The sequence below is a fragment of the Onthophagus taurus genome, chromosome 5, assembly GCF_036711975.1.
Source record: "Onthophagus taurus isolate NC chromosome 5, IU_Otau_3.0, whole genome shotgun sequence".
Lineage (NCBI taxonomy): Eukaryota > Metazoa > Arthropoda > Insecta > Coleoptera > Scarabaeidae > Onthophagus > Onthophagus taurus.
Genome location: NC_091970.1, coordinates 3475668 through 3501490, shown reverse-complemented (window position 1 = coordinate 3501490; position 25823 = coordinate 3475668). Strand labels below are relative to the sequence as shown.

The 25823-nt window shown below is 34.2% G+C and overlaps 5 protein-coding genes across 11 annotated transcripts in view; 3 read left to right on the top strand and 2 right to left on the bottom strand.

Annotated features, from left to right (window-relative positions):
• The window catches only part of LOC111426353 (cationic amino acid transporter 4), a 38097-nt gene that overhangs the window by 2762 nt on the left and 9512 nt on the right, over positions 1-25823 (bottom strand). The window contains exons 6-9 of one of the 6 annotated variants that reach the window (XM_071195916.1): positions 18117-18285; positions 6580-6953; positions 1566-2856; positions 23-233 (exon numbers count right to left, since the gene is read on the bottom strand). The gene's annotated coding sequence lies outside the window, so the exon portion shown is untranslated. Of the gene's footprint in view, positions 1-22; positions 2857-6579; positions 6954-18116; positions 18286-25823 lie in introns of all 6 variants that reach the window. The other 5 variants (XM_071195918.1, XM_071195915.1, XM_071195914.1 and 2 more) reach the window with 5 other exon arrangements.
• LOC111426646 (odorant receptor 23a-like) lies at positions 770-4493 on the top strand. 2 transcript variants are annotated; one of them, XM_071195919.1, is made up of 5 exons: positions 770-1960; positions 2015-2107; positions 2173-2328; positions 2381-3080; positions 3147-4493. In XM_071195919.1, the coding sequence occupies exons 1-4, from the start codon at positions 1064-1066 to the stop codon at positions 2435-2437; spliced, it is 1203 nt and encodes a 400-aa protein (XP_071052020.1). In that variant the 5' UTR covers positions 770-1063; the 3' UTR covers positions 2438-3080; positions 3147-4493. The 2 variants fall into 2 exon arrangements, with proteins under 2 accessions (XP_071052020.1, XP_022917029.2); XM_023061261.2 differs by having other exon boundaries at positions 2015-2119.
• On the top strand, positions 13972-16526 carry LOC111426645 (atonal bHLH transcription factor 8-like protein net). Its single transcript, XM_023061260.2, has 3 exons — positions 13972-14309; positions 15134-15719; positions 15777-16526. Exons 1-3 carry the CDS (start codon positions 14270-14272, stop codon positions 16096-16098), a joined length of 948 nt encoding a protein of 315 aa, XP_022917028.1. The 5' UTR covers positions 13972-14269; the 3' UTR covers positions 16099-16526.
• On the top strand, positions 19051-21251 carry LOC111426644 (rRNA N(6)-adenosine-methyltransferase ZCCHC4). The gene is made up of 4 exons (XM_023061259.2): positions 19051-19587; positions 19637-19834; positions 19887-20180; positions 20909-21251. Exons 1-4 carry the CDS (start codon positions 19088-19090, stop codon positions 21231-21233), a joined length of 1317 nt encoding a protein of 438 aa, XP_022917027.2. The 5' UTR covers positions 19051-19087; the 3' UTR covers positions 21234-21251.
• On the bottom strand, positions 20993-25102 carry LOC111426641 (THO complex 1-like protein Hpr1). The gene is made up of 6 exons (XM_023061254.2): positions 24982-25102; positions 24256-24933; positions 23968-24203; positions 23746-23918; positions 21998-22112; positions 20993-21950 (listed from the first exon to the last, which is right to left on the bottom strand). Exons 1-6 carry the CDS (start codon positions 25012-25014, stop codon positions 21239-21241), a joined length of 1947 nt encoding a protein of 648 aa, XP_022917022.1. The 5' UTR covers positions 25015-25102; the 3' UTR covers positions 20993-21238.

Genomic DNA, 25823 nt, shown 5'->3' with positions numbered 1-25823 from the left:
GTTTGTTAATTTTATAACTTACCAGGTAGAAAGAAAAGTGCCTTTTAAAAAAATTAGAAAACTTTCGAAGCATAAAAATAATTCAATCAGCTGTCGATGGTTGATTATTACTAATATATATTTTAGGAGTAATCTTTGTGCGCTTCATGTAATACTTACTTTTGTTTAGATAAAGCTCAAAAATGGTGTTTAATTAAACGTCAAATCGAAAAGGATACATAACCAATCTTAAACTTAAAAAAAAATTATTACCAACCCAAAATAATTATGATTCCTAGTGATTTTTTGTTTAGCCAACCTAAGTCATTTTACCATTTCCCAAACAAGTTAATAACTTTTCTAAAATATGATATTAAAGAACTCAGCGCCTCGCCCGTAAGCGACCTCGGCGATTTGAGGATAAATATCATCTTATAGGAGACTATGTATTTTGATTTCACCTCAAATTGCTGCGGTCGCTTGCGGGTGAGGTGGTAGAATGCTTGAAAACTGACGACTTCATGTTGATTCGCCAGATTTCTAGCATTCTAACTTTAATTTGCATTCATAAAGAATCCTTGTCCTATTTTATGACAAATTTAAAACTAGTTTTAAATTTCAATGCGTTTTTCTCTCTTTCACTCTTAACTGACATTAACTATGATTACCACATCAATATTCTTGATGTTGTATATATCTCGATTAAGGAAATCAAGATTCCCACCTAACATTAAAAGTTATCACTTTTATTGCAGATTAACATCAAAAAAATTAGATTTAAATAATTCAAACATATTTCTGTAATCTTTCATTTCCTACTTAATCTTAAATTTGATAGATGTCGCCACTAATCTCTTCATATTCCTCTTTAATTTTAATTTCAAGCGATTCCTTCTTTGCAAATTATTTAAACTTACTTTTCTTTACTCTATAATTATTCTTTAAAGAAATTGCAAACTCTTTTTTCAAAGAATTTTTTTCACAAAGAATCTTGTCTACTTTAATTTGCATTAATAAAGAATTCATCAAAGACATCGTTACCAATAAATATTAAGAAATTTGTATTCTTTTAACATTACCCGAAATGAAGTTGAAACATTTTAAAGGTTTTCTTAAATGGAATATTTGGTTATCGATTCCCGGCGGTTTATGGGACCCAAAAGTAACAGGGCTTTATTTAAATCTTTACAAGATCTATAAATACGTCATTTTGACGTTTGTTTTCTGTTGGTACGTTTTGACTGAGTTTATTAGCGTTTCTGCGACTTATAACGATCTATTTGAGACATCGAACACCTTAAATATAGCAATAATGCATTTGGGGGGAACCGTTAAATGTTGCATGTTCGTATTTCGAGGTGATAACATTCGCGAAATCGTTAATAAAATGGAAAACAACGAATTTAATTACGAAAACGCAAAAAATTGCAATCTTAGAAGCATAATAAATAGATATAAAAAATTGGGGAAAATCACGACGGTTATTTTATACTCTTTCGCGACGGCTTATTTTTTATTGGCCTTTTTGCCTTACATTTACGAGTATCTAAAAAGCTTGGTAACGAAAGATCGACTCACGAACAAACCTTACAACATGTGGATGCCCTTCAACCACGATACACCACTAAAATACGGAGCGATGCTTTTGTATCAAGGTTTGCCACATTTCGCGTTCATTCACGCAATTATCGGATCGGATACCTTACTAATAAACTTGATGAACTTGATCGCCTGCCACTTGGTCATATTACAAGGAGCTTTTCGAACGATTGAGGAACGTTGCCAACTAAAAATAAAAAAAGATAATTTTAAATTAACTTTAAATGAAACAATGGTGGAGGAATTTAAAAAAATGGTTCGACACCTCCAAGTCGTTATTGAGAGTTTTCGGGAATTGGAATCGTTTCAGAGTTATATTAATCTCGCGCAAGTTGGGTTATGCACTTTTGTGTTTTGTAGTTGTTTGCTTCTTTTGAGCATGGTGAGGATTAATCAATAAAAATTGATTTGATACATTAAAACGATAAAATTTTAGTCAACAGTTGGGAGTAACGAATTTATAACTTATATGGTGTACATGGGTACTGCGTTAATTGAATTGGGGATATATTGCGCTTTTGGGAACAACGTAACGGTTCAAGTATTTTAATTAAAAAATTGTTAAGGATAATTTCTTAAAATTTTGTGTTTTAGGCGCAATTAATCCCAAATGCAATATGGGAAAGCAATTGGATGGACACGACCGTTTCGTACAAGAAGATGATGATCTTAACGATGCAAAGGATGCAGAAACCCATGTTTTTAACGATTGGGAAATTCGCAACTTTAACGCTTTCCACGTTTACCGCCGTAACGAAATTAATTCTTTTTTGTGTTTGTTATTAATTGAAATAAATTTTAGGTTCTTAAATTGTCATACTCAATATTTGCGATTCTCGAAAACAGGGATGCTAATTAATGTAGCAGCTGCAAAAATTTCTCTTCCTCATTCTTTTTCATATTTACATCAAAATTGACAAATTATCTCCGAAAAAAGACAAAGACACTCTTTGTCCGCATCCAATTAGGGTGTTATTACTTCTGGTCGTCGTTGCCTCCACCTGCTTCTTCTGTTCGGTTGCGTCGTTGTCGTTGTCTGGATCTTCAGCGGGTGTTACCGGTGGCGGTACAGGTGGAGGAATACACCTCCTGCTAAGCACACAGGTGCCTTGAACCTCGAAATTGCCGCAAAAATGACGAGCGGATCGCGGTTAGTGTGTGCAGGGCCAAGGCTGTACCTGAGTGCAGTCGACAGGAACAGGTGGCGAGCATCTGCCCTCTTTCAGTTCGTGTTGGTAATGATATAGCCACACTTAATACCAAGCACCAGCATTATTCCTACAAAAAAAATAATAATCAAAAATTTATTTATAACAAATAAATCATTAAAAGAATGAGGACACTTAATTATAACAATAAATTAAGGATATTTAGCTTCGTAAAGCACAGGTGATCCAAAGCCGTTTTGGCGGATTTACCATATCAGCTGTTATCAGTAGTTATCGCACCAGGTGCAACAACACAAGCGGGTGCTATGCATTTCTGGGTTACTGTTTGCATTGGTAAGTCAATATTTACCATTTTTTTTTGTTCTAAACATAAAATTAATTTTTTCTTTATATTTATAGAGATCATTTTCAAAGTTTGTTCGTATTATTCCAACTCGGTAATGATGCCAATCACGGCGCAGCATCTAAATAGAACAACCAAGGCGCCAGCGGTTAAAGTGTCGCAACGATTTCTTCGAAGTAAAAAAGAAGGCGACCGGTTAGAGTCCAGTAAAAGAACGGGAAGTAAAATGACAAAGCTGTAACGTATCGCTTATTCGGTTACAGATCCGGATTTAGATTGCATTTTTTTTTTCGGGGAATACCCCGAGTTTGTCTATAAACATAAAATAACGCAACTTGTGTTGAAACTTTTTAATAAAATCAAATACTATGCACTGCCTCAGTTTTTAAATTACACATTCGTATCATACAATTATTTTTTTTATTGTCATGTTTTCTCCACTGCCTCGGTTTTTAAGTTACACATTTGCATCAAAAATATTACTTTTCTTTTAATGTCATGTATTTTGTACTGCTTCGGCAGAATAGCTGCCTCGGCTATTAAAATACACATTCGCATCAAAAACATTATTTTGTTTTACTATCAAGTATTCTTCACTGCCTCGGTTTTTATGTTACACGTTCCCATCAAAAACAGTGATATTTTTTTATTGTCAAGTACACCACTAAATTGCGCGTACCGATAGTGTATTGAAAGATTAATTAACAATTTTTTAAATTTTAATAACATCAAAGTTGTTTTGGTTAAAGAATGGTTAAAAACATGTGTTCGAGTAAAGTGTGTGTCCGGCTCTGTTATGGAATCTGTGTATTCAAGATCAGACATCTGGAGCCAACCAGGCAGCCAGCAGTCACGGCCTCGACGGAGAAGAATTTTCATACGGGCTATTCTTTCTCTCGGTGAGACACCCGACTTCGTTACAGAGCCAAACAAAGCGGCAAATCACCGTGACTCATAGTAAAGTTAAAAAGGCTACATCATCGCAAATAAAAACATATCACTTTTATTTTTTTCGCTCTATCTCAAAATTAGAATGATATTAATTGTTATAATACTGGTGTTTGTATTTGGGATTGGTATTTATGGTGTTGGTCAATTGGGATTCGAGTCACACGGGAGACTATAGATTCCGGTGTGCCGCTTAGCGATCTGCGTGGTACACAGTAGGCGGCGCTCTCGGCGGCAGATCAGGCAACACCTGGCGCCAACGACGGCCCCTCTTATATGGTCAGACGGACAAGTCATACCTCCTACCGTCCGGACAAGTCAAAGATCTACCGCTTCGTTCTTAACGTTCGAAATTATAAAAAATTGTTATGAACCAATATATTTTATGTTTTTGAATTTATCTAAAGTTCAAATTGAAATGTTTCAAATAATAAACACAACTTTATTGCACTTTATATTGTTTTGTAATAATCATTAAAACCCTACATTCCGTATGCAACATGCAAAGAAAACTTTCTGAACAATTTAATTTTAACTGCATCGTATTTATCATCACCTATAGTCACAAAAATGAAGAGGAAACAATTTTTACCATTTACAATCTTTCTGGATGAACTTGTTCATGAGGATTTCTTGCAAATTTCAAATTGAGCAGACGTTCTGATTAATTTAATTTCAATTACACCGTATTCTCCATCATTTATAGCCGCATATAAGAAATGAAATTAATTTATGTCACTTCTATTTTTCCTGAAAAAGAGTTTTTGAAGATTTCTTTTAAATTTCGTATTTTTCATCATGTTGTTTGTATTATTTATGTTTTGTAAATTTATATTATATACAGTAACAAAACTACTATGCACTTGTACTGTTCCACATAAAATGCAACATAACTTAATAGTATAGACATTGGGTAGTTCTGCATATTTGCGTACATTTAACCTTTCAACTACTTCAATAAAATATACAACAATCTAGCGCTGAATAACAATTAAAACTAGAACTAACACAATTCTAGGTCTAGAATTAGTTCTAGTTTTATACTAGCACTGTTACTATGTAGAACTAAAACTATACCCAGAACTAGAATCATTTGAGTTTAGCCGCACGTCTCTAAAGACGGCTAAACCCAAATGATTCTAGTACTAGGTATAGTGTTAGTTCTAGTTTTACACTAGTACTGTTACTATGTAGAACTAACACTGTATATTGCATCTTAAGTGAAATTCACTATACTTATTTAGATATTCAATTAACTATATATAAGTAGTTATACCACCCAAGTAGTCAAAATTTCCTTAAATTACTCTTTAAAAGAGAGACACCATCTTCAATATTCATTTCTTAGATCAAACGGCTATATTAGTTAGTTAAATTGCGCACAACGAAATGTGTTACTTTGTGACTCGAGACCATTTCACAGTCCAACGTGTTTTCCGCCGATTCTAAACAGATACCAAATTGCCATGTATACTCCTCAAGAGTGTGTAGATCTTAAATGTTTTCAAGCTCAAATTGTAACGTATTTGAAGCGTTAACGTTTCATCTCTTGGTTAATATTTAGAGGTTGGTGTCTATTAAGTGACAAAACTTTGTGCTTTTTTATGCTGAAGATAGATTGTAATTGATGATGATAACTGAAGATTTAGAAGAAAGTTTAATTGATTAATAAAAATGCCTCCTCATCAATAAGATAATAATAAATGAAAGTTTATCCTCAGCGCATCGCACCATCTGTTGGACGCTTTAACACTTAGAGCGTATCGCGGGAGAAAAACGGCAATTTAATCGCGGCAAAACAGACGGCCTCCGACTGCTAATGAACATTGCAAATAAATAAACCTTGACAGAGAGTGAAAGCGCCGATTCCTCATCCGCATTGCGATAACGTACTTATCGGTATACGATTAATTATCGCTGATATCGCAAACTCTCTCATTCCATTTGTATTTTCTTATTATTCTCTTCCTATTGTCGTAAGCACCTTTTTCGTGCAAGACTATAACACTTAATACTTCCACGTGTTCCATATACGGCTGTAACTATTTAAATTCAAGGTGAATAGAATATAATATTCTTGATGAGTAACTTTGTATGATCTAAATGTTTTGAAAAGTTATTTAAAAGGAAAAAGAAGAAAAAAGGGGAAGAAAAAAAAAGAAGGAAAAAAAAGAAAGAAAAAAAAGAAACAGGTGCTTTAGGTGGATATCTTTAGGTGAGGTTGGACAGGTGTCCTATATTTTTTCTGGTAATCATCCCTCCTTTGAAATAACCCAACGTGTATACGTCACGATTTTTTTCCCTATCATTATATCTTTTAGACATACAATTTTAATTCCAATTATAAAAAAATATCACCCAAAAATGATATTAATCAATTTTCTTCGGTTGCGTTTACAGTGAAAGTGGTTACATGGGCAAAATTTTTCATAATTGCCGATATGTTTATGTAAGAAATTTAAATTTTGATCAAAAGGGTGAAAGCGATCGGTTTTTGAGTGTGTCAAATCGCCAAATTAGATACCAATACGAATTATTTACCTTAAAATGAAACGCCACAAACCGAACCGTAGTGAAGTATTCTTGAGAGCACCTGTTCTTAATTGAGTTTCGGAAGGTTCTTCTTTTTGTTGGTACGGTTCCCCTTCTTATCGCGACGGACTAATCTAAATGGCACCTCCAGAAATTTGGGCTAAGCCCAATTACGCATGCACATGTTTCATTGTCAACCCAGATAGGATCCCTTCACCCAATTCTTTTGTTCCACCGCTTCTTTTTTTCTTTTTCTTTTTAATTTTTTTTTTACTTTTTTGTATCGGCCCTTAAGCTAAACAAAACTGACGGCGAAGTTAATCGTTTCTTGCGCACCGGGTGTTTCTTTTCCCTTCTTTTATTCCAACGAATGAGACACCTGTCTGAATTAAAAATATACACATTAAAGGAGTTATATTAAAAGATTTTAGCAAGATAAATAAATGGAGATATGAGACATAAAAGACAAGAGAAGTTTGCAAGTAAAGTATCTTGGGAGCTGGATGTTTGGGCAGGCAGTCGGCGTCGTCGGACTGGCGCCACTGTCGCAACGGCGCGGTTGTGGCCAACTCGATTAGAAACAAGGCACCCGGGATTCAACATTGCAAAACCTACGATTTACTCTTGGCTACTATTAAAAAGATTCAATTATATTCAGAAAATTTTATGATTTTATTAGATACCACACACATTCGTTTCATCTTTTTCGGGAGAAAGAAAATGATAAAAATGTATCTCCCGAAACGAGAAACCTACACCCTTCCCGAATTAGAAGCTTTCCAGATGGTTCTCGGGTGGCTTTAACTTTCCGTTGTCTATAAAAACAAAACCGGGTTATGTTGGGAACAGAAAGTCTCTAAATAAACAGGAACGTATTTCCTACGAACCGCCTCTTAACCGTCTGTAAAATCTCCAGTAGAAAATAATCCTTTCATTACCAAAAAAATTACAACCATAATTTTTTTCTTGATCTTTACGATCAAGTTAATAAAAGCGTATACAATTTATTTTTTTGTCTATAACACTTGCTAAAGATAAGTTTTTAAGTATTATCTTATAAAATATATGTTGTTTTCTAGTAACATTTTCAGTAACTAGATAATTGAGGAGACTGCTTTGACAATAAAATGATATCATACTTTCTCGGTACTAAATTAAATCGGGACACAAATGTTGTTACAACAACTACATATATGATATTAGATAAGACAAATTGCGGCCTCGGCTTATAATAAAGTAACATCACATCAAATTAAGCCGAGGCGTTAGAGTTGTCACAACATTCATACAATATTAGATAACAAAAGGGGTCACAATGCTGCTTTGATACTGGTGAAGTAAATAGATACAAAGCGCAGTGAATTTCACTTAAAATGCAATATACAAAAATATATTTCCATAGAAACCAGGGCGTACCTACTCACTTTGTCCCAAATAAAATGCAACATGTCCAATGTGCGTCTAAGGACGTCAATGTCAACTTTATTTTTATTATTATATTCGTAATCTTCATAAAATAACCTTTAAAGTGAGTCCAAACTTGACGCATTTATCTCAAAACACCAAAAAGTTCGAACTTTCAAGTTTTCATTTTGACATATTTGTCAACTTCATAACAAATCCTTTAAAATGAGTCCAAACTCGACATATTTAACTTAAACATGAATAGAAATACAATCACTTCCGGTTTGAAACGTCAATTTTGACATATTTGTCATCTTCATTAAAAAACCTTTAAAATGAGTCCAAAGATGACGGACTTATCTCAAAAAACAAAAAAGTTAGAATAAAAAACATAGCAACATAGCATGAAGATAGCAATTTAAAACTTAAACTTAATTTAAAAGTTAAAACGTTAACTATTAACACCAACCTTAATTTTTTATTTTATTATATTTTTGTTTTTGTGACAAATATTAAGACATTTTATAAAAATTAAGAATATGTCAAAATGACATTGACATTTCAAACCGGAAGTTGCTTATATCTCGAATAATATTGGAATTAAACGTATAATGTTTGGACTCATTTTAAAGGATTTTTCACAATGACTACAAATATGTCAAAATTGACGTTAACATTCTTAACCGGAAGTTGACCATAACTTCATTAATATTGAAGATAAATATGTAGTGTTTGTACTCATTTTAAAGGATTTTTAATGAACATTACAAATATGTCAAAATTGAGGTTGACATTTTAAACCTGAAGTTAATTATCATAAAATAGACGTTTTACAACTGAAGTTAATCTAGTGTTGGTCACTTTTCGCACTTTCTTTTTAGTTTAACGTATTTTTTGGGTCATTTTTGGGCCGAAAATCCGCGTATAACCCACGAAGAGTCGTTACATCCGCTCAAAGTTACTGTATGGTGTTCTGTTTACGTTGAAGGCGTCTCAATTGGATAGATTGGGACTAAAGAATACTGCAGGAGCCACAATTGACATTCGGATTGTCTCGGTCGCCTTATCTCTGGTTTTGGCCGGCAAGATCATCCCATTTAACCGTTCCAGATTTCTTTTTCGGGCCCGTATGGTCATCAATTCTGGCAGAGGTCATTTAGTCGAGATCATTTTCTATAACAAATTTGAGACATCAAATAAACATAATCCAAAAGCAGAACCAAAGTTTTTCATTCATAAAAAAAACGTGACAACTTTTGTGTCACCTTGTACATATTGCAACGCTTCGGTCGCAACCGGCCTTGGCTTAATAAGTTGACATAGCTGTGCTATCCAATACTATAACGATATGATATGCACATGAGAGTATATGCTGATAACTTTTTATCATATACAGTAACTTTTTTATATGACACGGGCAAATCTTGAATACCACATAAATTCGATAAGAAATTTTCTGCTGTAAGCGATGAGAGTAGCCATAAGACATAATGGCATTAATGATAATAAACTAAAAACGGAGCGTGAAAAAAACGAAGATTTACATATTTATTAAAAATAGCAACACTTATTGGATTGTATACCATCTAAGCAGGGCAAAACCGAATATAAATTGTAGTTTTAATGTAAGTTGTTTTATTACCAACATTACAAAAAAAAATTGAGTTAATGGTTTCCAAAATTTGTTTACACTCCCACTTCATCCTTCGGGATACCACACACACACCCACCAGATGTGTCCTTCTCCTCCTAATTTAACTAATTTAACAGATCGCGGGAGACGCAAAAGTGCGCCATCTGGGCACTAAATAGGGTGTATCCCCCACACGCGTAGAAGACGAGGTTTTGTCGCTATTTCCGGCGTATCCCGTTCGTTGTGTTTTCGAATCTTTTTCGGGAAGCTTCAATTTGTTTGTGATTCGTTTGCGGTGGTCCCGGATAAATTAAAATGTTATTGTGATAAATTAATCTTTTAGTTATCTCAATCTGGGTAATTTAACAAATTGGTTTCTCCTCAAGCTAAAGAAACACAGAGAGAGAGCAAATCCGTGCGTCACGGTTAAGGCACGTCGCAAAGTAAAACAAATACTCGAGTGGCAGATTGAGCCATGGCAGAGTCAAGTATCGTTTTCCTTCTTCGACGAGAAGAACGGGAGCGATAGAGATGGGTATTGCGATAGAGATAGCGGAGGGGATTGGGCAATAATCCGAAAGGGTGAATCCGGAGAGCTAACATCTGGACATCTGCGTATGACGGCTGAGGTTCTGCTTGTATGTCACTTCAGGGGGCCATATGGTCGACATGGGATTGCGGACCGACACTGTTAACGTTGCCGTCGGCTTGTAATTGCTTTAATTCGGTCCTCGACCGCCGGGACATCTCGCAGAACAGATGGTTTAGAAAGTTTCACACATACAGCACTTGTTCGTTTCGTTTCATTTTGTTCATTGGTGCGTTCGCTCACCGGCAGTGATTTACTGTAAATTATTTTTTTGCGCATGTTGATTTAGGTCAATTTGGTTAACACAGATTATTTTATCCTACTTTTATTCATACTTCGTGATGTTTTAACGATGATCATCTCTACTCTTCTAAATGATTACTAAATTATTAATTAGAGTTATGTTGTTCGATATGTGTATGAAGATAGTAACTTTTAGATGGTCCAATAAAGACGGAAGGTGGTGGTATACGGATGCTGAGTTAATACTTACGTAGTTTAGTTCGGTTGGGTCCGAGTTGGCGCTGCGCCGTCGCCGCCGGTGCGTCCCGGATCAGTGACCGTGGCCAGCTGGCGCCATGCACCGTCATAAATAATACCGCACAAGCAGGCGGTGGAATGCCAGCGGCCAGATGGTCCGACGGCACTTGTCGCCGACGGAGGCACCTCCCCGATCCCCTCACTGCCCTCTTTTAGCCGCCGACGCCCCCCGTTCTACGTCCCGCGGCGCAGCATCCCGCACGGTGACGACGACGACGACGCCAACGCCGGCCGCCTCTCGGCCAGACCGAGGTCACGATACGTACATCTGGCGGTAGCGAGGGGATCACAGATTATAAAAGCACTATTGTAACGAAAATAAACATCAAATTACAGCAACTATGCAAAAAAATCCTCTTCTCAAACATAGTTGGCTCATAAATAATAATTGATGAGAAATTTGTTTCAAACAACGCATTTAATTTGTATTACAACTTTCATTACAAGTTAATTGACTCCATAGTTGCATAAAATCGAACCACTAGAAAAACTAGCAGACTGCTCATCAATATTCATCGAACAATTATTTAAAACAAACGTTGTATATATACACCGATTAAAACGGCCTCGTTTCTGGGAATATCCGCGATTATATAATCTCATAAATATATATTTTTTTTGCCATGACAATTATAACTGTAAGTATTAATAATGATAATGCTAGCGGAAATCTGTACGTTCCCGTTTTGGCTACAAGTGACGACGCGTTGGTGGGCCGACGCTTGGCGTCGAAATCATGCTGGAACCAGCCGACAGAACGCGGCGCCTGCATTTTACTAAAATTACGACCGTGCGAAGGCGACGTCGCTCGTTTATGCTTCTTTGTTATGCAACAATTGGCTCTCTACAAGATAGATATACACTAAAAACTTACACCTGTTATGATAAAATAATAAAATTAATACAGATTTAAAACTTAAATGTTTCAGTTTTGGGAAACATTCTTGTTCTATCGCTTTACAGCCCAATTCGGACTCCGACTTCCGACGCTGCTGTTCTCCAATCCCAAAGGCATAAAAGATCATCGCTTACTGCGTTTTGTATTTTCAGCCTTTGTGGTATATGTGACATCTTTGAAAAGCTAAAACACATTTCGCTGTCATAGTTGATTGGAATGACGTTCTGTGTTTGTGTTAATACCTTTGTTCAGTTCACTTCAGTTCGTAACTTTTGTAAGACTAATATTCACATCGTCTGCATATGCAACTAATTGTAATATTTTTTCGGCCAGCAACATTTCCTCTTCCAATATCTATTTGTCTCATGATTGATTCAAGTATATGAACGGTATTGGTTTAAGGTAGCACGAATAGCTCGTGTAGCTCCACAGGTTTGATATAGTCCATTTGTAAATTTGCTTCATATGCCTTTTTAAAGCCTACAAAGATGTTATGTACTTTCTAATTTTCCGTAAAATTAGTCAACTGACTTCCCGCATTTAAAATCGGTTTGGTATTCACCAATTAATATCACCATTTTTATAAATCATTTGGTATTTGCAAAGACTTATTTGGGGTTATATTCTTTCTGTTAATCAGTCCATTTACATATTGCTTTTTCTTCTTCCTACACAATTTATCTATTCCTCGAAAATAATTTGTCTTTGTTCTCCATGACACATTCCTCTTATGTGTTTTATTTCTATCGCTTCCTTGTACTCTTCATCAAACCATGATTGTTTTTTCAATTTCTCTTGCTTTCCTATCTTAGGAATTATGTGACTTCATCAGAAATTCCCCATTTTCATTGGTCCCTTTATACAGAGAGTTTCCTCGTATTATACCCACGAAGTGAGCCAATATGAGATTAACATCATTTCCTTGTATCTTGTTATATACTCTTTGCAGGTGAGTTTTTGTGTATCGTATTTGCCCAGCCATTTAGCTTCTTGTATAGGTGTCACCATTGTTTCCCATTGGGGTTGGTTTCCACAGTCTTCCTCAGGGTTTCATGGTCAACCAGCTTGGAGGAGAAAATCGTAATTGGGTCCACATTTCAATCTAAAATTTGAAATCATTCTTAAATAAATAATTAAAATATTAATAATTAATTTATTGTAGAGAAGAAACGTCGTGATTTTATAGGAACTCCGTATTGTTCGCTTCACATCCTCTTGATGGATTCCATTCGTAAAGTAGAACTGATACTTGAGAAAGCGAAGCTGGACTTTCTCAATTATAACTTGATGAGACGTATAAGTTGTAACTCCATGATACGTTTCTATGTCTTTAGCGAAGGCTGTTACATTATTAATTAATTCTGAAATTGACATTTTTCTTATTGATATTCAGTTTATGTCTAAGAATTTCATACTAAATAGTATTTAATTTACCATATCCTTTTCATGTAAGTTTCGCTTTGCATTATAGATTCCCGATTAACAACATTATTAATTTCTTCATTTTTATGTATATACTAACTAAATTGTTTAAATTTAGTTAACTCGAAGTGAATCCAAACATGCGATCGCAAACTGGTAAGCTCAGACCAACGTCCTCTCATTATAATTAGTAAACAACGGTCGCCGTTCGCTTTAACTGGCGCCTAGTGCTATCGGCGTCCACTTAACAGATAGTGACTACTATATACAACAGAAAAATAACAGACAACTCTTCGACGGTTTCGATAATTTCGTATTAATTAGTCGACGTCTTCGACCTTTTCGACCCGATGAAAAACAAAACAATCCCCCACCTACTAGGTTCTAGTTTGATCCTTTTACTTTTTTGCTAAACAGATTTCAATTCTGCAAATGAAGACGGCCACGTGGTATAATGTAAACCGTATCGAAATCGATGTTTTGATTTGCGCTGTAGAAATAAATTAGTTGGTTTTGTGAATGACTGGGTTAAATAGGGTTATCGCAAAACATGTGTAAGATTTGATGAATTTTCTTTTCATAATAATGGATTCTTCTCAATTAAAATGATCTTTTAAAGTTGACGTCGGGACATCGCACCATCACCATCATCATCATTGCAGGTGCTTCTCAACCTGTCCGAATCTATATCCATTGTCCGAGTGGAGTCGAAAAAGGGGTCTGGATGGATGGACGGTGGCGGGCGTTGGGGGCGTCTTTTGGACGGAACGGTGTGAAAGATTAAGGCGAAAGAGAAGTGTAAGCGGCCGGCAGGTGTCGGCAGGCGGCAGTCGGCATTCCGACGGCGGAGACTCCTGGCGCCAGTTGCGGGGCCCAAGTCCCGGCACCCCGCTACCGCCGTCGACGACGTACTAGGCCCCAAAACGGCGGCGCTCGCCGTTGCTCTGATCGGCCCGGCTGGCGCACAGTCCGCTCTGAAACGTCGCCCGGAGACCATCTCTCGTGTACGACAAGCGAGTTGTCGGCGGCGCCCCCGCGTACCAACTCCTACAACGTACGACGTCTACGGCGGCTCTTTTGTCCGAAGCGCGCGCGTGTATTGGTGTATGTGACCGTGTCCAGTGGCGCCAACTCGACGCGCTCTCTCTTCAATCTTTACCATTGCTGCGTGTTTCTTTGTCGAACAGGACGTTTTACGCTGTTTACTATACGGATGATGACTTATAGTAACGGAAGGACTATTGTCACTTCAGGTAATTTATTCTTGCAAAAAAAAACAAAAATATTAAAAGTTAAAAAAACCTAAAACTTTCTTTCCTTAACAATGATTTTATCAAATAAGATATTAAATAAAATCAAAATAATAAACGCTGTTATACAATATAAAAATATTCATTTTGGGTTAAAAAGAGTCAACATAAAACAACCTTATTTACATCAATAATGAGTAGTTTGATTCAAAAGCACTCAATTATTTAAATATATGCAATTTAAGGTAATTGTAACAACTCCAAAAAGTTTAAAACCCATACCAAATCGAATCTAAATGTTCCAACCCAATAATATTTAATTGGTGATAGGCAAATTTGTAGATGAAGCAAAAAAGAGATAAACACCATTAAAGTAGTGATGGGTTAAATAAAGATTGGTGGGTCATTAAAAAGCTAGAGTCAAACAGCAGGTATCGGCCCCTCAGGTGTCTCATTGTTTTGTAATGGCGTGAAGCAGTTAGGGTCCGACATCCAATTTTCACAATGGCAGTTTTACAGCTGCGAGCGTCATGGAACGCCATGGAGCGCCGCGGGCGCCCTCTGCTGGCGCCAGCTCTCATTTGCATAACTTATACCTGCTCATCGTAGTCGTCCTCGTCTTCGTCTAAACATTGACCACCACGACCAGACACCAATACAAATATAAACTACTACGAACCAGTTTTCTGCATCCAATTTCCTGATATCCCAAAGTTCATAACTCATTATCACACTTCTCCGTTGACACATTTAACTTGTATTGGCACCATTGATTCTGTTCTCTTTTGAATTATAACTTTACCTTTAAATTTTTTTTATTCTTTTAGCCGAAATGGACCAAACGCCACTTTGTCCAACAGACGACGACTTCACCGATGAGATTCATTCTCCAACTGGAAGCAGCGAGGATAGCGTCGAAGTTAAAGTGGAGGCGATTTCGCTGAAAAATAAAAGGAAATGCGTAGAACCTCGCCGAGTGCAAGATGGTCCCCCAAAAAAACGTCTTTGCCTCCAAAACTCCGTCCAACATTTCCGTCCGTGGAGCCTCAACCCCGAAAAATTGGACAACGAGGAGCATCATCCCCATTATTACCACCCACTTCAAGCGGTAAAACCAGAAGTTATCGTTCCATTAGTCGCGATACCAGAAGTTTCGCATGGATACTTCAGACCTCCATCGCCAGTGCGAAGATCGCCTTCACCCGTCCAAGAACCTGTCGCCTTAGTGAAACGGAAGGAAGTGATTTGTGATGACGATAATATAAAAACTGAAAAATGTAATGGTGAAATTTTCGCTAAACCCGAAGTTTTTGTTAAACCCGAAGTTTTAAGAGTACCAGTTCACCCAATCGCGGCTATTTCAACCGCTGAAACTGAACATATTATTAAAAATTCAGTTGAAGCTTTCCCAAGGTAATTGAATAACTAACTCAATTAAAACAAAATTTAATTAAATTGAATTAATTTCAGATTACAACAAAATAATAGAAAAGAACAACGCAATTACAAAAACATGACCCGAGAACGTCGCATAGAAGCAAACGCAAGGGAACGAACGCGAGTGCATACGATAAGCGCTGCTTTTGATACCTTAAGAAAATCGGTACCTGCTTATTCAAGTGCGCAAAAGCTTTCAAAACTTTCTGTGCTTCGCGTCGCTTGCAGTTACATAGCGACGTTAAGCAGCATGTTACAAGACGATGATAGTCACGTAGCGCAATGCGTGGACCAAGTTACAAAAACAATACAAAGGGAAGGAAAATTAAGGAAGAAAAAAGACGATATCGATTGAAAGGATTAATTTAGCTTCCTACAAATAACAAACAAAAAGAAATATTGTGTGATAGTAGTAAAAGTATAAATTTCAAATCGAAACGCGTTAAAATATTAAATGGTGCCAAAATTTGAGACTGACTATCTCTAATTAATTAATTTTATTGTAAAAACTGGTTGTGACTATGTGGATTGTAAGAGATTCGACGTATTTATTTTTCGCTATTAAATCAAATGTGTGGGTATATGTTCCTGCTGAAAAAATAGTTTTATGACAAAAGTGTTAATCGACGGAAAAGTACAAATGTTTTTATTACTTTGTTTTTTTTTTTTTTGGTTTTTATGAAATTCCTTCAATTCGCTGTTCTTGTATATAATTCATTGTAAATAAGTACTTAAATGATTGCTATTTGAAATATTTATTTAAATACATGTTTTGAAACAAAATGTTTTATTTCATTTCTTTAATACCAGATGTAATGGGGTCATACACACTTATTAAATTTAGAGAAAATTTTTATGTCAAACGATATATGCAAGTATATGCATGAACACAAAGTAAAAGAAATATTTTGATCAATTTTATATTTGGCGTAATTTGAAGTGAAAAATAGCAAATATTCAAACGAAATAATTTCGCGGCTTTTCTGTGACGTAGGAACCGCACTGCCTAAAACAAGTTAAATTGTCCGCTAGATAGCGCTTGCGGTGTGACAGTGTCAAAATAAAACCATGGATGTAATAGAGTGTCTCTATTACATCCATGAACAAAACATAATAAACATAACCTACAAACACTCTATCTCTTTTCAATACAACCTAAATGACGTTCATCTCTTTCTCGCATTTGAGCGGGTAGCAGGGGACGCAAAAGTGAGAATCGTACGTCATCAACGCGGGAATTTTAAAAGCGCAAATGGGTATATAAATTTTCAATAATTTTTTTAACAATGACTTTGTTCGAAAATATTAAAAAAAAAATAACGGTAACTATATTTTTATATAAACTTTCAGAAAATATAATAAAAAAAAAATCGTGTATGACCCCATAGCACAATATTAAACCGGGAATTTCATATAACTCGCAATAGATGAATGCAGTAACCATAGTTACGAAACTAACATAGCTACATACATGCATTAGGTAGTTTTGCAAAGGAAAAGTTTTTGCCCTTCAGTTTTCGGCCGTCTTAAGAGACGCATGGCTATACCTGAATGTTTCTGGTTTTAGGTGTAGTGTTAGTTTTACTTGTCGTTCAATAAAAATATACCACAATCTAACGCTAAATAACAAAACTAGAACTAACACAAGACCTAGAACCAGAAACATTCGGGTTGGGTTGATTCTAGTTTTAGGTCTTGTGTTAGTTCTAGTGATAGTGCTAGTGTAAAACTAGAACTAACACTAGACCTAGAAAGTATTGGGTATGTTATTAAACAACTTAAGGCAGAACACTATTTTGTACAGAAAGTGTACCATAACACTCAAAAGAACAAGTTATATAACATTAACAACTTGTCAAGCAATTGAACATCTTTAACGTTCTTTAAGGCTAGGTTGTGGATGCCAAAGACATAGTACAGCGACTGTCGACATCTTAAAAGCTAAATTATCTCTCACAAAGGCTTGCATTTTGCATTCCAAATACTTTTGAGGTTGAAACAAGTTTGAGGTTTTAACAAATGAGGTCTTTGTTATCTAATCGATTCCTCCTTCATAAAACTATAAATATGAGGTTAAGTTGTAGACGTTAATGAAGATACTGCGTCTTTCCTATTCGGTTAACACAGAAAAAACATTTAAAACAAATAACTTTAAGGTTATAACAAAAAAATGAATGACTAAACTAAATAACTTGCAATCAGTACTTACTTTTCTTGAAATTAATGTGTTTTTGTGGTTCACAAGTTTTAAACCCGAACTACTTCACCATTATCTATCCGAATAAGTACACCTTTGCGAGTTTATTATCTTACAACGTTCTTTGACATTTTTAGCAATACAAAAAATCAGCTAAAAACTAAAAGGCTACCAACCTATTTCGTTTTCCTGGCTTCTCTATTAAGGAGATTTTTCGGTTATCACTGGAGAACTAATCATCTTCGAATTAAATTTATCTGTGTAGGACATCTATTTATTATAACATCGAAGTGGAACTTCATTTTCAATTCGCCGTCTTAAGGAGGTTCCATTTTAGTTAGAAACCTGTATTGGAAAAGAAAATAATAGTTAAATTATTTTTCGTATAGATGGCGCTGTACTATGTGTGACGTAATGATGGTGAAATAAACGAAATCTACTGACGCTAACATGAAACGAAAAACAAGATTTAAAACGAGATTTACGAAATAATATAAATATGTTTTTGGTGTCGTACTTATCTGGGGGTTATTTTAGGACTCAAACAGGATAAGTTGCCGTTCTGGATAATTTTCGGGATTTAGGATGATTCGCTACCGTTTCTTAAGGAATTCTATAATAGGGATTTCTTGTTTTATAATAAAATCGTACTTTTTTAGCGATTTATCTTCTAAATTATTTCAAAATTGCGAGGAAAGACGACGCAACACATCTAACCCCTTCGGCGTCTAAAGAACTGTCATTCGATTTTCATTTTTTTGTGTTGTTACAAACCTTACAAAAAATAATTTTGATTTTTAAAACTAATTAATTTCAAACTTATAAAACAAACCAAAATTAAATATTGTTACGGAGATATCATATTAATAAATAAATTATATTATTTATTTATTATAAAAGAAAAATAAGTAAAAATCAATTCTATTAATAGAGGGAGCCACTTATTATCAAAATTTTATGAACGGATAATTTGGATTTTAAAAATAAATATTTTCAAAATTAAAGTACATTTAATAATATTTAAAAAAATAATAAACTTTAATTATAATTATTTTTTGCATTGATAAAAATGTCATTTAGCGCCATCTATAAAATAAGACCCAAAACACAATACGTCAAAAACACGTGTTATGTCAAATTATAAACAATGTCAATAAACGTAGAAAAATTTAATTTAAATAAATCTCCACAATGCCCGCACGGCCCAACAATTTTATTTTCAAGAAGCACACACGAAAAAAGAAAATTTTTCGCCTGTTCCGCTTGTAGAGACAAGAAAGATTGCAACTTCTTTTTATGGCAAGACGAGGTAGATTCTTTGAGTGAATCGGTGAGGAAATCTTGGGAAGATGAACGTAAAAGCTATATTAAAGGCATAAACAGAAAAAAAAAAGTTGAGATGTTAAATTTGATGAAAAAATTACCTCAACACAAACGACGATATTGCCTAAAATGTAATCGATTCATTTTAGAGAAGTTTTTAAAGAAACACAACAAACACGATTTGATTAACATTTCCGATGAATTACTTTCTAAACCAAGTTATATCTTTAAACCGTTAGATAATAACCGAAAAGAAGCGCAATATTTGTTTTCTCCGTCTACAATAACGATGATTATTAACGTTTTAAAAGATTTAAACGTAAAGTGAGTTTTTAATATGAATTTTGATGTTTAATCAACTTTATTTTTGAAGGAATGTTTTATGTGTTGGTACTCCCCGGATTCATGAATTTATTTTAACAGGGAATCTCAATAAAAATTCTTTGTTGTTGGATTTTGATAAAAGGTATCATAATTTTTATGATATCGACCAATTTTGTTGGTACAATATGTTTAATCATCATTTTTTCTTAAAATCGAAACGAGTTTTTAATGAATTTATTAAAAATAGGTACGTTTTGTGTTAACTTTGAATTATTAATAATTAAAATGATTTATTTTAGTTTCGGTAATCTAATATTGATAGTTGATCCCCCATTTGGAGGGCGAATTGAGTTATTAGCTAAAACTTTTAGGAGAATAAACAAGGCGTTTAGGAATATAACAAACGTTCAAGAAGATTTAAAGGTTTTGTTTATATTTCCGTACTTTATGGAGCCGCAAATTTTGAATTCTTTGCCAGAATATAAAATGTTGGATTATAAGATACAGTATGATAATCATGTTTTATTTCAACATGGTGTTAAAGGACGGAAACAAGGATCCCCTGTTAGGATTTTCACCAATATTAATCCGAGGTGGTTTTTTATTTAATTATACTCTATTTTTTTTAATTCCTAGGAGTAAAATAAGTCACGTTTATACAGTGTAATTTTGCAGTTATTTTTTGGCGGGAGTTCTAAAATCTGAGGATTTTAAGTAAATAATTATTTGAAACGTCAATTTAATTTAATTTTTTAGGACTTTCTGAAGGTTTGACATAAAAAAAACTTAAATAAATTCCTTTTTTCCTATGATTTAAGCATAAATTAATTAATTTTCGGAAAAAAAATGACGTTTCTTAAAATTGACATTTAATTTTGACAAATTGATGTGAAGTTGGTTACAGTTGGTAACATTGAATTTGTGTCACATTGACGTTTAAACTTTATTCAAAAATGTATTTAAAAAAATAAATTTATGGAATCAATTTCAATAGTAGTCGTGGACAAAGTGTAGTATTCAACTCGCATATAATGAGCTATTATTCACTCAGGTTAAGTTTCGAGTTTAGCCGTGCGTTTTCAGACGCACTAGTGTTAGTTCTAGTTTTACACTATCACTAGAAATAACACAAAACCTAGAACGAAAATCATTCGATTTTAGCCATACTGTGAATGTTTGTAGGCGGCCGGCAACATCTCGAATTTTCCTAGTGTAATTTTTATTTAAAACTGACCAATATCATTTTAAAAACACTCCTCCGAATTAAAAAATCTAATAGAGTATAATACTTAATAATTCATAAAAAATAATTATTTTGTAGTTTAATTCAACTTCCTAAAGATGAAGGATATAAATATTGTGGGAAATGTAATCGATGGGTTTCCAATGAAAACAAACATTGTAATAAATGTAATTCTTGCACCTCAAAAGATGGGAGAACGTATATTCATTGTGATAAATGTGAGAGATGCGTTAAACCGACATGGATACATTGCAAAGATTGTAATAAATGCGCCCTAAAGGATCATTATTGTGGAGAGTTACCGTTTCAAAAGCAATGTTTTCATTGCCATAAAGACGGGCATAAAAAACGGGAATGTCCCGAGGTTGATCATGAATTGTTAAGAAAAAAAAGGCGAAAATAAATAAATTAATTCATTAAATTTTCGTTTTGTAGAATAGTTTGTTTGACAGCTTCAACGGCTTCAGACATTTCGAGTCCTTCTAAATAATAACAAAAATTCTCTAAAGTGGAATCATCGTCATCCTCAAACCAAACGTGCAACATATTTTTAGCTCTACTAAAATCATCTTTGTTCTCAGCTTCGAAGAAAGTGATCTCATCCGGTTTAAACCCAATTTTCGCCGCTAATTTTTTCCAATTATACGCACTCTTCTCGCAAAATTGATCAAACTGCCCCGTTGTAAACATGGCGACTTTAAATCGTATAAAGTTATCGTCTAAATCGGTGTCGGTGTCGTTATTCTTAATATCCTCGCCCGGTTTAAATAGGTTCGCTTCTAATTCTACGTCGTTTTGATTCGAAGTATCTTGAACTCTACCTGGGCGATCGGCGGCAATTCGATTAATCATTGCTTGTAAATAAGCTGAAAGTGGGCTTTGAGGGCTATTTCCGTACGAAAAAAAGTGCGGGCTTCTACGAGCCATTAATCGTAAAGCTCTCCAACCGAAATTTGCGTCTTTTAAGAGGTTATCTTCGTCGGGGACGACTAGTCCTGATTCGATTTGATCGATTGCGTCGGAAAAATAAGTTTCTAGTGATGGTAAAAAGTCGCGATCTTTAGCTTTACATGCTTCTAAGTTATCGGGGTATAAATTCCAGAGTTTCGTTAATTCGGGGCTAAAATTAGAGATTAAATTTGAATAATTTAGGTTGATTCCACTTACTTTCCCATGTAATATTTCCCGGAAATTGTGGCTTCTTTTATGGCGTCTCCTAGATAGAATTGTTCCGTTGGTTTTCGCTCGGAAGGAAGTTCAACGCTTAACGATTTCTTAAATTCTTTTAAAAAAATCAATAAATTCTATTATTAAATTAAAGTAATTCACCTGGGCTCAAAAAGGGAAGTAAGAGAGCAGTGGAGGGCTATAGGGGAATCAGCCTACTCAACTCTTCATACCAGATTTATGCGAAGATAAGATACTGCTGGGAAGATTGGAGGAGGAGATCAAGTTTTAGGAAGTGTAGAGGGGCGATCGATAACGTTTGCATCTTAAAATATCTGGTCGATAGAGAGTTGGATAAGAAGGAAGAGAAATTGAATGCCCTATTCATAGGGGTGAGGAAGGGGTTGATTTCTATTTTTTAAATTTGTTATCTGAGAGAGATCGTAACGCCAATAAAGACAGATATCAAACTGAACAAAAAAAACTATTATGTTTACGTTAAGAAACTACTAAAGATTTAAGTCGTCGAAAATAATCGATAGATTCTCAATTAAAATGAAAGTATCGGTGTTATCGCGTAATTTTGATTCTTCATCTGACTCTTAAGTTATCTTAAATTATTGACATCAAAATTAACAGTAAAATTCCCACTTATCTGATAAATAACTTTTATGTTATGGTGAAACTCAATTTGATCCAAGGTCTCTATTGGATTGGAAGGTCCTTCTTAGGAATGGAAAATGGACAGCTGCGGTTCAGATAATTATTCTTCTTTGGATCTGGTGTGTGATAACTGCCCTCAGAAAATTTTCAGGAATACAGGTAATTTCTCCTCAATTTATTTTAAAATAATGTTTAAATTTAATTTTTCTTCTTTTCCCTTTTAGGTTAATAAAATCTTAATTCGGTGTTAAATTTGGATTGAATCAGAGATTGAATTATCGGATTTAAGGTTAGGAAACTACTTATGACTTTTTTTAGGTTAGATTTTTTTATCAAAATTTAACCGCACTCTTGCCCTTACTAAATTGGACTGTCTTCCTTGGTCTTCCTTCAACTTTTTCCTTTTCTTATATACTCTTTTCCCCTTCTCCATAAAATTTTCTTCCTTCTATTTTTAACCCTCGCTCCTGATTGGTTAATGGGTTTCGCGCTATTTCTTCCCTTAAAATAATTTCAAATCTTCATAAATGTCGACAACGCCATGTAGCGGTCTTCTTTGGAACTACTCAAAATTCCAAAGCTTTTTTTTTATTCATATCTTCTTTAATCCTTCACTAATTTGAATGAAACTTCGTATTTGATGCATATGTTTTTCTATTTCAGCCGTTAATTGGAGGTTTTAAGATTCTCCAACCACAAAAGAAGTTTGAATTTTACAAATTTTAAATCCAATTTTCAAGGTCAAAATCGTTCAAAATCTTCTTGATTCTAATAAATTAGATGTAACTGACACTGATCTTCCCGTTTTGGATGGTTTAAAAAGGATATTAACAGTTTTAAGAGAATTATGAGCAACTAAAAAGTAACTGTCAAGTGAATTGAGGTTATGTTTCTCTCTCAGGTAAAACCTGACTTGGAAGCTTTATTACAATATGTTGAGGGGATGTAGAGAGCTGAGAGAAGAAGAAAGGAACCGGTGGTAGATTCTGGAAGAGGGGGAAGAAGGCAAGGTATCGTAATCATGTATTGTACAGAAAATTGTAAACTTTTAGTTAACAATAAAAACTCTTGTATGTATAATTTACCTGGGCATCCATCATTTTTCCAAGTACTCCAATATTCCTCCCTTTTCAGAATATTTTTGCATATTTTAGCAAAATCCTCCCCATCGGGGGGCGTTTCTTTTAATAAATTATAAATTTTTTCCGTAGTCGATTGGACCCAATCCTTTTGGTCTTGTTTTAATTCAAAACTTTCTCTAGATAACCTCAAATTACTCAAAGAAAAGTTTAATTGAACGAACTTACGATTTAAATTTAACTGTAGAGGTCAAATATTGAAATAAAATCAAAAATTGGAGCAAAATAAACCTTCGGAAATTAACGTCGTAAATTTGGAGATCCAATAATTTTTGGTTGGTAAGATATTTGGGAAAATAATGCGCCTCGGTCCTAACGCCAGTTTTAGTGTCGACCCATCCACCCTCTTTAGCAATATAATCAACTTTAAGACCTTGGAATGTACTCAAAATGCTTGTTGCATGCTAAAAATGTTAATTAAGAATTAATTAAACCGAAATTATTTTATTCTTTTACCGAACAAAATAATTTCCAATGTACTTTGTTATAACATTGATTGGGATTCCGAAAAAAATCCTGCAACGACCAAAACTTGCAATACAAACTGTAATCGATAACAACATTCTTTTTATCGCCATTCATCTCAATATCCGAGTTATTATCTTCCATGGATTCAGTTCCATACTCGGTAACATTTTCCAAATTAAACTCGCTAACGATATTCAACCCAGATCTCTCAGAAAAAGGGAAAAATTTCGCCAAAAACAACAAAATCCTCCCACAAAATACAGTCGCACTCGATCGAGATAACCTCCGCAACAAATCATTACACATCCGTAAAAGATTATTTTTACATGAAGTAAAAAATAACTCCTCCTTCCAAACGTTAACCTCATTTTCAACATAAGTAAACATATTTTCGCACAACTCCAAAGTCAACGACTCGAAAATATCCCCAAGAAGCACAACGGGCATTGTAGCGGTAGTCAAACCTTTTCGGCACGTTTCAACGCAAAAAGTCACCAATTCTTGGAGGACGGTTACTTCAACTTCCTTTTCAAGATACTCAAGTAAAACATCGCGAAATAACTGATCTAAAGGCGATTTTAAATCGATTTCCACGCGATTATACGATTTCACTTTTAATTCTAATATTGAAACATCGTGTTTTTGAAACGCTGTTATAAAAGTATCCTGAAAATAAAAACTTGAAATTTTTGATTTTATTAACGGCTTAATTACCTTGTATTCTTCGCGCAATACATCGAAATTCATTGTTTGTATTAGTTTTTTCGATTTTTCAAATAGAAAATAACTAAGAAAATGTTTGAGGTTATGTATTGTTATTTAATTTAGGGTTAGATTAATTTCCCTAGAATAATTAAATTTCCCTAGATTTTATTTGTTGGAAATTAATTAATATATTATAAATATTTGAAATAATGCCTAATTATGTTGTGTAATACAAGATTAATTTACCGGATTTAATTTTTAAAAGTAAAATTGTTTATTTCATAAAATTTTGGTGTTAAATAAATTTGTGAGGTTATGTTGGGTAATATCTGTTTTTAAACATTTTTTGAATTTTTCAATTTTATTAAGTAAAACGATTTCTTTTTAGAATTAAATATGGATTTTAAGCTTATTTAATAAGCGCCCTTTATCGAAGCAATGTTTTATTTGTAGTAATAACAAAAGTGTTACTCTAAAATGAACATACTGAAGAAATTGTAACTTTTAAGGAGGAAAAACAGAGAATTGGAGCTTGATAATTTATTTGCCCCAAATTGCTAAAAATGGAATTACGATGAGGCTTCTAAAATTAGTCCTTTTAAATGAAATTGGTGGAGTTTAAGACTTTTATTGGACGATAAAACAATTATAATTGGATCAAGACATTATGTTTATAACGTTAAAGATAAATTCAATAAAATATTTATTTCTGTAAAACTGTATCCAACATTCTTATCCTCGATTAATTCCTTTATTAATTTTCACAATGTTGCATTAAATTTCTTTGCCCTTCCTTTCATCGTTTATTTGAATTTGTTTAACCTACGTGACTTGCGCCACTTTGTGCAATC

Coding starts and splice junctions, on each gene's coding strand:
- LOC111426641 (XM_023061254.2), bottom strand. CDS start 25,014: ATGAATTTCGATGTATTGCGCGAAGAATACAAG. Junction 24,204..24,255: donor ATTGGAAATTATTTTGTTCG/GTAAAAGAATAA, acceptor TAACATTTTTAG/CATGCAACAAGCATTTTGAG. Junction 22,113..23,745: donor GAAAAATGATGGATGCCCAG/GTAAATTATACA, acceptor TTTTTTTAAAAG/AATTTAAGAAATCGTTAAGC.
- LOC111426645 (XM_023061260.2), top strand. CDS start 14,270: ATGATGACTTATAGTAACGGAAGGACTATTGTCACTTCAG. Junction 14,310..15,133: donor AAGGACTATTGTCACTTCAG/GTAATTTATTCT, acceptor TTATTCTTTTAG/CCGAAATGGACCAAACGCCA. Junction 15,720..15,776: donor TCAGTTGAAGCTTTCCCAAG/GTAATTGAATAA, acceptor AATTAATTTCAG/ATTACAACAAAATAATAGAA.
- LOC111426646 (XM_023061261.2), top strand. CDS start 1,064: ATGAAGTTGAAACATTTTAAAGGTTTTCTTAAATGGAATATTTGGTTA. Junction 1,961..2,014: donor GTTTGCTTCTTTTGAGCATG/GTGAGGATTAAT, acceptor ATAAAATTTTAG/TCAACAGTTGGGAGTAACGA. Junction 2,329..2,380: donor CGCTTTCCACGTTTACCGCC/GTAACGAAATTA, acceptor AATAAATTTTAG/GTTCTTAAATTGTCATACTC.
- LOC111426644 (XM_023061259.2), top strand. CDS start 19,088: ATGTCAATAAACGTAGAAAAATTTAATTTAAATAAATCTCCACAATGC. Junction 19,835..19,886: donor AATGAATTTATTAAAAATAG/GTACGTTTTGTG, acceptor GATTTATTTTAG/TTTCGGTAATCTAATATTGA. Junction 20,181..20,908: donor TTCACCAATATTAATCCGAG/GTGGTTTTTTAT, acceptor ATTATTTTGTAG/TTTAATTCAACTTCCTAAAG.